This window comes from Natator depressus, chromosome 1 (genome assembly GCF_965152275.1).
Source record: "Natator depressus isolate rNatDep1 chromosome 1, rNatDep2.hap1, whole genome shotgun sequence".
Classification (NCBI taxonomy): Eukaryota; Metazoa; Chordata; order Testudines; family Cheloniidae; genus Natator; species Natator depressus.
In genome coordinates this window covers 212,627,201-212,639,892 of record NC_134234.1, presented here as the reverse complement: position 1 = coordinate 212,639,892, position 12,692 = coordinate 212,627,201, and the positions used below count along the sequence as shown (strand labels likewise).

Below are 12,692 nucleotides of genomic sequence, written 5' to 3'. Positions count from 1 at the left end.
CAAGCCTAGGGATGAGGAGGGGTTGAAGAGCCCATGAAGCTGCCCCAGCATCCTGGAAAGTGGAGGGGTGGACCCTAGTGCAGCCCCCAGGCCTGAGAGAGAGGGTGAAGAACCCCAGGGGTTGAGCAGATGTGGAGACAGAGAATAGGCAGAACTGACAGGGTAGGGTGGGGAAACAGAACTGATGCAGGGACTGGAGGGACAGGATTGACTTGGAGGTTGGAGGAAGAATTAGTTGGTGGGGCAGAGATGGGCAGATGTGGGGGTGAGAGCTCCTGGAGCAGGAGCCAAAATCACCTTACCTAAGAAATTTGGGAGGTGGGTAACAGTAATTGTCTCTCACCCACACTGGGGATGGGCAGAGGGAGTTCAACAGTCAAAAACAGATAACACAATATAGTCTTTTTTTTTAATCTTATGATTTTTTGGATCAAGCTCGTGCTTTTGCGGGGATTGACTCATGATTTCTGATCTCCAGAGGTTGGCCATACTGGAACAGGACTGGCTGACCTTGGACCACAGCTCCCACTAAGGGGACAGATTTCCGTGTTCCAAGTAAGAATTGCAATATCCAGCTCCTAGTTGTGAGTGTCTCTTTGATGTAAAGGATCCTGAGGATTCTACAAAGGATCAGACATTGGCGTGAACAACAAGAACAGCCAAAATAATAACAATAAATACTGTGACATCAGGGGATCTGAATGAATGCAGAGAGACAATATTTGTCTAAAACCCCAACAGACTCTAATGAAGCCAGAGCCCTCACACAGCAGAGGTAGGGACAAGCAGCAGCCTCACACACAAGAAAGAACAGTCATTTAACTTCTAGTAACTGTGGTTCTTCAACACGTCCTATCTGTGTGAATGCCACTGTCAGTGCCAGGGCCTCATGCATATAAGACCTGAACTTTCTAACGAACTGTGTCTGTGCCAGCACACATCTTTGATTATCAGTCAGTTCTCGAATTCTCTGATCTTTGTTCTGTTTATACAGGGTCAGTGGCTGCACTGTGCTGTACTGGCCCTTGCATGGTGAGCCACTGACAAGGACTGTATTTAAGACAGAGCTGGTGTAGCTACTGCATAGTTCCTGGTCTTTGCCGCTCTCTGGATGGGTGAGAGAGAACTTCCTGTGCTGAGTCAGAGTTCTTGCCACTCAATAAGATGGCGTCTAGCTGGGCAAACACCCTGTTGTTCATTACCAAGGAGCTCACACTGTGGCAGTTTGGCCTTCATGAGGTAGGGGTGGCAAAGTGCCAGAGATGCCTGCGTTAGAGCTGTTTCCTACAAGGTCACCTTTCTGTTTGGTACCACAATTGCTGCGATGGGCTGATTTCAAATTCCATTCTAAATGGCTCTGTTAGGCCTGTTCTAACACACACCTACACACGGCTCCTTCAGGCTGGTTTTTACCTTTGATTGACCTCTCCCACCCACTTTCCACTGGACTTCATCTATGTTGTTTTCCTGGTTAACTTGCTGCTGTCTCCTGGGAAGCTTGTGTCTTATGGCCAATGTGCTGCTCTTCACTGTACAGAAGAGATGGGATTCAGCAACACTGAGTATAAAGGAGATTCTCTATTCAGATGGACGGAAATGGCCAGGACTCTGCAATTCTCTCCAGCTCCCAGACTGACTAACGCAGCCTGTGCTGCCTAGAGTTACCACACAGGGCAGTCCTAGCACTGGCCTGGGCAGAGAGTCCTGGAGCGGGTTGCTACCTACACTACGGTATGCGAGATGGTCACTCAGAACCTAGTCAGTCAGTGTTAAGAACAAGCTCTAACACGGTGAACAGGAAGCCCTCTGAGACTCTGCTGCCACTGATGGTTACATCTGAAAAAGGAAGCTCCATGACACACTCCTACCACTAATATACCACTGCCATTCAGGAAGCCCCGAGCAGTCTGTGTTCCACAAAGGTAGCAGGGGTTGTTCCCCTCTCCTTTGGATACAGCTGACCCCAGTGGTAACATCCCAGCTCTGTGGTTTTAGTGGCCTGGCTACAATTGGACACGCACAGCTCTGAGGGGTTCAATTTTAGAGGTTTCTTTTTTCCCTACATTTGTTTTCTTAATTAATTTATCAGAGGAACAGCATTCAAGGCTCACTTTTATTCGCCTAAAAAGACAGAATCATTTTTCACACTGTTCTGCCCTATGCCAAGGAGGGTGGTTACATGATGATCTGAGACTGAAGCGAACATGACATCAGAAGCGGACTCGTCACTCATATATGGTCACAGCCAGAGTTTTAGAATTGTATTGGATGTTTTAGCTGCACAAAGATTTAGATAAACCCTCTGATAATGTCTAAAAAGGTGAATATTGTTTCTATTGGTTCCTTCTGGCAGCTGATGCCAGCCTCTGAATCTATATATTTCCCTTCCACTGCTTTGTTGTCACTTGTCAGACACAGAGGAGCCCTGGCAGGTGTTTAGGTGCAGCCAGTGCAGTGTCAGGAGGGGACAGCAAGTCCATCTGGCAATGAAGGGACATCTCTCCACTCAGCTGCTTTGGTTTCTCCTCTTTCTTCAGGACACCATGGGTAAGTGCCTGCTTTATTTCACTGGATGAGTTGGGCAGACAAGAACTAGAAAGAGAGTTTTGAATCCACTAGAAATGGAGTTTTATTCCAGAAATCAATGAAACAAAGGGAAAGCAGGCAATTGGGTTTAAGTAAATGTGTATGTGTAATTATCTCCCTGTTGGTTATTCTGAGAGAGGAGGTTTATATATTTGCAATAATCATAGATTTGACCCAGTCCCAGACTGTGTGTACTTTATAAAATACCCCAGTCTTGTAGCACTCTGAGCCCAGAGTTGGTTTCAGTGAACTAATGGCTTCAGTGCTTAGAAATTCCTGCTAAACAAACGAACCACAAGAAAAGGAAAGTGAGCTTCTGTATTGTGACCTCCAGCCTCATCTCCCGTCCAGCTCTTTACCTGTGTATGGAACCTGTGAATAATTCCTGATATACACTCCATACCATTTAAAATAACACTGCTGTCCTGTGTGCATCCAACATGCTGGGCAACTTCAGCAGGGTTTGAATGATGCACTTGTCAGGATACTGAACTGTTCAGTAGCAGCCTGTTTCTGTGAGTTGCTGCAGTCTGAGACGCTGCTGTTCTGTAGCTGCAGTGTGAACAGGTGAAGCTGAAGATGAAAGTCAGATTTTAGAAACCTCAAATATTTAGCTAGAGACAAACTGCGGTACCACAGCTGCTATGTAGAGATCACAGATAGCTCTGCAACGTCTCTGTGCCTCGGAGGGTAGGTGCTGAGGATTCCAGAGCAAGGACATTTTCTGAAGTGGGGGATTTTACCTGAACTTCCCAAGAAATTCCCACAGAAGATGCTGAGATTGATCTCATGATAAAACTGACCTTTACCAGAGTGAAAACGCAGAGAATTCCACTGGGATTCCTGGGTAACCAAATTGCCATGGTATGCGCCATGTTAAACCAGAAGGCCCTATTCTCCCAGCAGGGTGGAGCGACTCCCATTACCTACAATGGGTGGAACTCGTACCCTGCAGGGAGAGAAGGTGGCCCTGGACTCCACTGATCAACAGTCTGGTCAGAGTAATAATAGAGGCTGGTTTCAACCTTCCTTTTCTTGTCTTTAAATTTGACTCCATGTGGAACAGGAATGTCCCCCTCACACCTGTGTCTAGTTAAAAGCTCATTACCCAACAGTCCATGAGAATGTTTATCAGCTGGATTTAAATGCAGCTTAGAAGAGGTGCTGAACTCCCTGCCACCCTCCCTCAATAACGGGGCACTTTACAAATCTACAAATGGACACCTACCAAACGGCTGGATTCTGGTTCCACCCAAAAGTTTCACAGTGGTGAAACCGACAATCTAGCAGGTTAACGTTTTCATCTTTGATTGTCAAAACTTTAGAAAAACAAAACAAATTGCAGCAGAACAGAAATGGTTTTGTGACATTGTTGCCCATCTTTCTTCCTGCCATTGCTGAGCCCTCTGTGACAGGAGCAGTCCCAGGGAGGCCAGTGTAGTCAGTGGGACGACTCCTGGGAGTTCCACAATCTGGACTGAAATAAAAAAGAGTCTCAAGGAAGGAGGGGACTCAAATACAGCCAGGGACTACAGCACAAAGGGATTTAAAAACAACAGGGACATCTTAAAATCAACCCATCACTCTATAGGAGCTAATGTACATTATAAGCTCCCTTCCAACAAAACACTTAAATACGAGCTTAACATTAAGCACATGAGTTAGTCCCCTGTGACTAAAAGCCTTTGCTGGTTCAGGGCCACAAAGATCAAGAGGCAGGTGTAACATGATGGTGGCTTCTCAAACCAGAGCACAAACATGCTGCAGTGGATATGCCCTTCTGGGAACGGCACTAAAAGGAAATAATAATAATTAACCCCCAGTCACTGCTGTGGCGAGGACACCATGGAATACATGAGTCCACAGTCTCTGCCCCCTGTGTAACTTACAGATGGTTCTATGGTGAAAACCCTGCACTGGGAATCTGGCGATTAGGGTCTGTTCTTGTCTCTGCCACAGATTTAGTGTGTGACCTTGGGGCATCTCACTTCATTTCTCACTGCCTCAGGTTCCCTTTTTGTGAAAAAGGGAACAATACCTACCTGTGTGATTGAGGGTGGAGAGATAACGTGGGGATAAAATTCACCAGACAGAAAAATACCTTTAAATAAATTGAAATGAACAAAGTAAACTCTTTTGTCCCAAGCCCAACATGTGGGTTCCCACAGAGCTGGGAAGGGTTGGAAGAGACATCAAGTTTCTTAATCGGACTCAGTGACATAGAATGAATCCCCTCAACAAGAGGGGACATGGAGGTGGGTCCAGAGCTCCTGGACTTCCCATAATAGTCACTGTGCTCTGGGGAAGGGGTTTGTTTTCACCATGAGATTATATGGAACAGTGCCCCCCCACCACACACACACGGCTCCCCATCACTATACAGCTGTAATTGCAGCTAGGGGGAGCTCTCTGCTCTGAGGCTTCTGATGTCCCCTCACCCCCAGGATGGAGTTACAGCCCCTGTTACTGGAGAGGAAATGTGCTTTATAAAAACGGAGGATAACATATGCATAACACAAATCTGCAGTTACACTTTGTAACCAGCAGGTAAATGCAGATGTGGAAAAACATTTTCTCTAATTCCTTATGAGAAAGATTTGAAGCGGGTGTAGGAGGACAGTTCTGAGAGGAGCAGTGACTCGGACAGTGGAGGAAGGCCAGTAGCAGTGAGTGGCAGGGGGCTGCATGTGGAGGCATGGCACTGAATGGGCCGAGCAGCAGCAAGTCTGAGGGGAGGGGGAGCAGGATAGTGGGATATGTCTGGCTCTCCATGTTATGTTCACAGCAGAAACACAGAGAAGTTAGATAAACATATGAAATACTATTTCTGGAAGGTTGCAACGTAATGTGACTCTATTACTTAGAATGCAGAACCCTCACACACAAGAACCCCAAAACAGAGAGAGACAAAGCAGAGTGCTTCACAAGTCAGAGAGGCACAACTTACCCCACCTAGGTTTAGGTGGGCTCTCTGCAGTCTGTCTGCTGAAGGCCCAGATTGCCACTTCCTTACAAAGCTCTTGGTCCCGAGCCTGCAAACAGGACCAGGAAGCCTCTTACTCTTAAAGTGGCAGCACAACACTCCTTTCCAGGCAGGAGAGGTTGTTGGAGATGGTTGGAGGAGCTGGCGCCAGGGAGAGGTGGGGCGGGGAAACATGTTTTCAAGTGAGTGATGGGGGAGGAGGGTCGAAGGAAGGAGATGGGGTGGTGAGGGAGGGTGGTGAATCACACAGCAGTGATGGTGCTCAGCATTCACCAGCCCAGAGAGCTCAGAGGGGAGGAGATACCTCATGCTGCCTCCCCAGTGACAAGCCTGACTGGGGGATCAGGGAGTAAAGCCCAGGGCCCTTGTGTGATACTGTCCAAGCCAGAGGGGATGGGCTCTGCGCTGTCTGCAACCCTGCTCTGTGTCTCTTTGAAGGTGCTGATGAGCTGAGGCTGGTGAATGGAAGCAGCCCCTGTGCCGGGAGAGTGGAGGTTAAACACCACGATCTGTGGGGGACAGTGTGTGATGATCCCTGGGACATGGAAGATGCTGAGGTGGTTTGTAAGCAGCTGGGATGTGGATCTGCTGTCAGTGCCCCTGGCTGGGCTCATTTTGGAGAAGGATCTGGACCAACTTGGCTGATTCTAGTTGATTGTGATGGTGACGAGTCAGCTCTCTGGGACTGCAGACATATGGGATGGGGTGCAGTCAACTGTTCTCATATTGCTGATACCGGAGTGATCTGCTCAGGTAAGAACTCTGCCAACCTGTCCCTGTAGGAAACTCCCCATGAGGGAGAAGGGACTGAATCCATGTGTGACATTCCTGGTGACTCAGAGCTGGAGGGTGCCCTGCACTGAGGTCTGTGTGGAGCTGACCAGTCTCTCCCTGAGCTGTCCTGGGTAGACTGGGGATGAGCAGGCTGTTTCATCCTCTGGGCAGGTCAGGCAGCTGTCATGGAGTAAGGGTGGGGCAGGGGGCGGCTCCATTAGCAGGTCTGTGCTGGTAGGTGCCTATGTATAGAAGCTCAGTGTCTCCCAAGGGCAGCAGCAGCAGATGTGACCCTGCCTGTGGCTGCTGGAGCTGGGATGGGAGCCGGGGCGGGGGGGGGGGGGACGACTGCTGTGTAGATTTCCCCAGAGTTCCCTGAGGCAGCAGGAGAGGAGCCCTGAGCTTGACAGTGGAAAAGGGGAGGGGCCAAAACAGCTGGGGGTAGGTGCAGGGGGCAAAAACTGGCTACGCTTCTCCACATGGCTGCCCTCCTTCCCCGAATCCCCCCGCAGGGTCTGGCAGAAAACTCCCACATGGTGCGTAGCTCTTTGTTCTGCAGCCCACCTGGCTCCTGCCAATGTAACATGCCCACTACACCGACATAATAACTCCACCTTCATGAAAGGCGTAGCACTTAGGTCGATGTAGTTCGGTCAACACAGTGTCAGTGTAGATGCTGCATTGCTTACATTGACCGTTGCTGCCTTTCTGAAGTCATCTCAAAATGCTCCACACTGACAGTTAAATCGATGCAAGCATAGGCAGTGGGTATGGCAGGCCAGGGGAGGCTGTCTCCCAAAACAGCCAGGCATGGCCCCACCCACGCTCCACCGCAAACCCCTTCCGGCTTCCTGCTGCTTCCCCCTGGTCTCAGCCCAGGCAGGCTGCTCCTCTTCCCCAAGGGGGCTGGGGCTAGCACGTGCCAGCCTGGGGCCCCGGGACTTGGGATAGTTGGGGCCCCCAGTGCTCTGGGGCTGGGGGCGCTCGGGTGGGCTGGTCAGGGTGGCCCGGCACTGCGGCGGGGGCAGGGGGCAGTGGCCACGGTCGGGGGCTCAAGGTTCTGGCAGGGGATGGGGGGCAGAAAGGGCGGAGGAGGGGCAGGGCCTCAGGCAGAAGGGGCAGGGCTAGGGGCTCGGCTCCCCGAATGGGCGGCTCATGTGCCGCCCATGGGTGCAAGCGCCCCTGGTTAGGATGCGCACCACCAACACAAGGAGTGTAGTGTGGACACGCAAAAGCGATTTAATTACTGTGGCAGCTATACATTCACATAACTTTGGTCAACTACATTTTGTACTGTAGACTTGCCCTCAGTGTAGGACATTGGTCGCTGCAGCTGGCTGAACAGCGACAACACCTCTTTGTTCTGATTAGCTCAGTTTGCATCTCTCTGCAAATCCCTGATCACTGCTAATGGTGAGGTCACGTCTGATCACTGGGGTCAGTGCTTTGTGTGTCTCCCCCTCACACCCTGCCACTCACTTACCATCCTGTTGTAGCAACTAGGCAGGGTACTAAAAACTTCAACAGGACTTTATTTTTAAAGTGGAAACCTCTTTACCAAGCTGCTGCTGCACCCTCGGTAGCTCTCACTCCGCCTCCTCAACTCCCCCCCCTTCCTGTTTCCTGTCCTTTCAGACTCCCAACAGCCAGTGCTCCCAGTTCTAATAATTACAAGCAGCATCTAAACACCACACATCCTCAGTGACAGTATCCCCAGAAACTATGGGGGAGGTCACCCCTCCCCTGTGCCCTCTTGGCCCTGTGTCAGAACACAGGGGCCACAGTCACCATAAGCCCCCCCAACTTTCCTTCAGAAATATGCTGGGCACAGTGGGGGCCTTCTCAACAGGGCCTAAAGTGGAGTAACCCTCAGCACATGGAGATGCACTGGCTCCCCTCTCAGTCTCTGTGCCAGGCTCAGCACAGGTGCATGGATCTACTGGGGCCGAGGTGAAGAGTCTCTCTCTGGGCTTCATTCTGGGTTTCCCATGTGCAGTGAGCTCTGCAGCTGCAGTGTCTCAGCTGAGGTGTACCTGCCTGAGCTGCACCACCCATATTTCCACTGTTTCTATACCAGAAATGCACAAGTGCAGAGAGCAGCTCCTTTGCTTAATGGGAGGAGCCAAAAGTGGGAGCCTGGCAGCCACACCCCCATTCCCTGCTGGGCCTGTTCTTGTCTCTGCAGCCGCAGCTCTGGGCTTGTAAACCCTGACCTTCTGGGCCTATTGGTGCTGCTTGGAGGATTTGGGGAGGATGCAGAGGGTACAAAGGAACTCGACCAGCTATCTGGGAATTAGGCACAAGCATTTACAAGGTAGATGCTGAATAAACATGAAATGGAAACCTACTTGTCTGAGAAACCCTAACTCCATCCATCCTGCTCCAGTGTACCTCCTGTAACTCATCTTGGTACCAAAGCGACCAATGAACTGAGTGTCCCCTCACAGTTATTACTGACAATAATTTACCTCAGAAATAAAGAATCATTGCTCTGAGGTTACAGAAAGAGACATCTACACTAAAGGAAAAGATTCTTTGGCATTTTAAGTTCCCTGCATGAATGCTCAGTGTGTGTCCTTCATTTTGGGTCTGTATCACACATTGGCACCACATTTGGCCCTTGGTAGATTGAGAGCTCTGCTCCCCAGACACAGCTGCTGTAAAGTTGCCCTGAGTCTGTGCTAGGGCAATGCTCACATGTACTAGTCTGCACAATGACCCTCCCCACACCTGACGAGCACTGGCTGGATGTTGAAAGGCCCCATTTTACCAGTCAGTAATCAGCTCAGTGGCTTTGCCACTTTCCCTCTCTCCCACCTCTGATGTCTGCATGGCCCCTCCCTGGCTTTCACACCCTGCACCCACACAAAACCTATCTGGCCAATTACCTGTATTGCACCAAGGGAAATGCATCACATTTCCCTTCATCTACACACCAGGCAGCAACCCTGTACACACCAGGAGTACAGGAGGCGAGCAGAGAGGCCAACACACAGCATGGCATTGTTAGATATTGCTATTGAATAGGATCCCTGTCCACCAGCTTTGCACTTCTTTTTTGAGCAGCCTCGTGGCTTCTCCAGTTTACACCATCCACTTACATCCAGGCTCTCATCTGGAAATAAGCACAGTATGGATTTTGCTAACAGCTCCCTTTTGGAGCATGCCTCTCGTCTCACAGAGCCAGCTGGTCTTGCTTCAACTACATCTACTTTTCACAGGCAACAATCAGCTTAGAGGTGGCGAGTGGGTGCAGTTGACTAGTGGTGATGTGTAAGGCCCACTTTACACCACTGTTATACCGGTGCAGCTGCCTACACAAAGCACTATGGAGGACAGAGACCTCTGTGTGCACATAGCCCTGCAGTCACTGCTAGAGTTGAACATTTCTCACACTATTTATTGTCAGTGGTGCTCTCAGGGACAGGAGGCCATTGTTCATTCATTGTGATGAAGGCCAGACTCTCCTTACTGCCTGTGGACAGACAACTTTGCATGTCAGTAACTGTGGAATTAAGTTAAAATTCACTAACAAAAATCCTCATTAATGCACCTGGTGGGAGATGAAGGCAGTCTGTGTGTTTAATGATGGGTTTACCTAGGTTCCTGGGGCTCTGTATGCTAGTACCTCAGGGAGAAGCACTGTACCTGGGAGTCAGGGGGCAGACCCAGAGTGTGTGAGGCTACCAAGAGAGAGAGCGGAGAGATAGGTGCCGTGTCAGTGATAGGTGCCGTGTCAGGTCAGGGGAGGATAGCATTTGTGTCTGGGTGGCCACCAGCCCGCTGCTCAGAGGAGGGGCCATGTCTGAGAGAAAGGAGGGGGGCAGAATCAACTGACTGACAAGAGAAAGCCTGGGAACACGAGCAAGTCTGACCAATAGGATATGAGATGCCCAGCACTGGAGAGACAAGAAGCCAATTTCGAGCAGTCTGGAGCCAGCTATGGAAAGGTCAGGACTGGCTGTGTGGTGAGTCCCAGGTCTTCATGCAGGGTCCCCCTGAGAACTGGCCCCTGGGCAGCAACATCCCTCAGCCTGGGCCTTTCCGTTTTCAAGGTGACTCCCCGGTTAAAGAGTTTTATTGGGAATATTCCCCACCCAGCCAGGCTGAATTAGTGCTTCAGCTACTAAGGTAAAATCCACCACCACATGGCAAACTTTGCTCTGACTGCAAGTCAAAGCTGCCTGACTGCTATGAGTGTGTCTGAGCACTAGGGAAGGAGACTAAAGTTAGGATTTTTAGTAATGTTATTGCAATGTGCACCTTGAGCCCTGCACCCCTTTGTGATGAGGGGAAATCCCAGGAGCAGAAGCAGCCTGACTCCTGCATGAAGAGGATGCCTGAGAGCAGCGATCATCAGCCCCTGTGCAGTGACTGAGGAGTTTAGATTCATGGGAAACTAATGGGTACTATCAGCATGGGCACCAGTGGCCCTGAGAGCAGTGTTTTACCATGTTGTGCTATATTTACTTCCTGTAAAATGTAATTACTGTGTTGAATATGTTGTATGTGTTTGTGTTATTTCTTGGGAGTCTCCAGCTGTCTGGCAAGTAAGTGGGGGTTACCCTCTGGTTAGAATTTTCCTTTCAGCTTCCATACAACCCTACTAGGAAGGAGCGAAGAGAGTGGAGGCACTGCCAAATAAATTCATATGGGAAGAATATAAGGAAGTTGAACCCTGCTGAGCTGGAGGTGAGATTCAAAAGAGCCCAGGCCTATCCATCAAAACCTATAAGGAGATTGGTGCTAAAGGTAATTGAGTGGACAGGGGGTCCTACATAAGGGTGAATGGGTTGTAAGAGGATTTTCACAGGGTAGCTGGTCCCTGTGGATTGGCTAAGCCAGCTCCCTGGACCAGAGTAGGTGAGTCCAATCCAGCCAATTGAAGAGGGCTGAGCTACACCTGGGCCTGTAAAGGGCTGTTCGTGGGCAGTTTGGGAAGATAGACTGAGACAGGCTGCAGCCTGGGGAGGGGAAGACACACCAGAGGGGAGTTAGCTCCTGTGGTGTATCCCGCCAACAAGGGGCCAGGGGCTTGTGGAAGCAGCTAGGGTCTGAGAAGGGAGCAGAGGTGACTGAAACTGGGAAACTGCCAGGAGCAGCAGTGCCAGAGACCCCTGGATGGGGTGGCCCTGAGACCAAGGAAGGAAAAAAAAAATTTCCTGTTGGTTTGCTAACTGGACGATCGAGATGCTCAAAGAGCACCCAAAGACAATAAGGCCATTGCAGAGAAACGAAATTAATCCTTTGCATCTGTCTTCACTGTTGAAGATGTGAGGGAGATTCCCAAACCTGAGCCATTCTTTTTGGGTGACAGATCTGAGGAACGGTCCCAAATTGAGGTGTCATTAGAGGAGGTTTTGGAATAAATTGATAAACTAAACAGTAATAAGTCTCCAGGACCTGATGGTATGCACTCAAGAGTTCTGAAGGAACTCAAATGTGAAATTGCAGGACTACTAACTGTCCATCTGTAACCTATCATTTAAATCAGCTTCTGTACCAAATGACTGGATATGATGCCAATTTTTAAAAAGGGGCTTCAGAGGTGACCCTGGCAACTACAGGCCAGTAAGCCTCACTTCAGTACCAGGGAAATTAGTTGAAACTATCGTAAAGGACAAAATTGTCAGACACATAGATGAATATATTTTGTTGGGGAAGAGTCAACATGTTTTTTGTAAAGGGAAATCATGCCTCACCAATCTACTAGAATTCTTTGAGGGGGTCAACAAGCATGCGGACAAAGGAGATCCAGTGGATATAGTGTATTTAGATTTTCAGAAAGCTTTTGCCAAGGTCCCTCACCAAAGGTTCTTAAGCAAAATAAGCAGTCATGGGATAAGAGGGAAGGTTCTCTCAGGGATTGGTAACTGGTTAAAAGATATGAAACAAAGGGTAGGAATAAATGGTCAGTTTTCAGAATGGAGAGAGGTAAATGGTGTCCCTCAGGGATCTGTACTGGGCCCAGTTCTATTTAACATATTCATAAATGATCTGGAAAAAGGGGTAAACAGTGAGGTGGCAAAATTGGCAAATGACACAAAACTACTCAAGATAGTTAAGTCCCAGGCAGACTGTGAAGAGCTATAGAAGAATCTCACAAAACTGGGTGACTGGGCAACAAAATGGCAGATGAAATTTAATGTTGATAAATGCAAAGTAATGCACATTGGAAAACATAATCCTAACTTTACACATGCCGTGATGGGGTCTAAATTAGCTGTTACTATGCAAGAAAGAGATCTTGGAGTCATTGTGGATAGTTCTCTGAAAACACCCACTCAATGTGCAGCGGCAGTCAAAAAAATGAACAGAATGTTGGGAATCATCAAGAAAGGGATAGATA

The 12,692-nt window shown here is 49.2% G+C and overlaps 1 protein-coding gene across 1 annotated transcript in view; it reads left to right on the top strand.

Moving 5' to 3' along the window:
• Positions 1-2,448: 2,448 nt before the first annotated feature.
• The window catches only part of LOC141974895 (antigen WC1.1-like), a 69,424-nt gene continuing 59,180 nt past the window's right edge, over positions 2,449-12,692 (top strand). The window contains exons 1-2 of the mRNA XM_074934940.1: positions 2,449-2,547; positions 6,008-6,322. Of these exons, the coding sequence (XP_074791041.1) occupies positions 2,487-2,547; positions 6,008-6,322 (376 nt within the window). The 5' untranslated portion in view covers positions 2,449-2,486. The remainder of the gene's footprint in view (positions 2,548-6,007; positions 6,323-12,692) is intronic.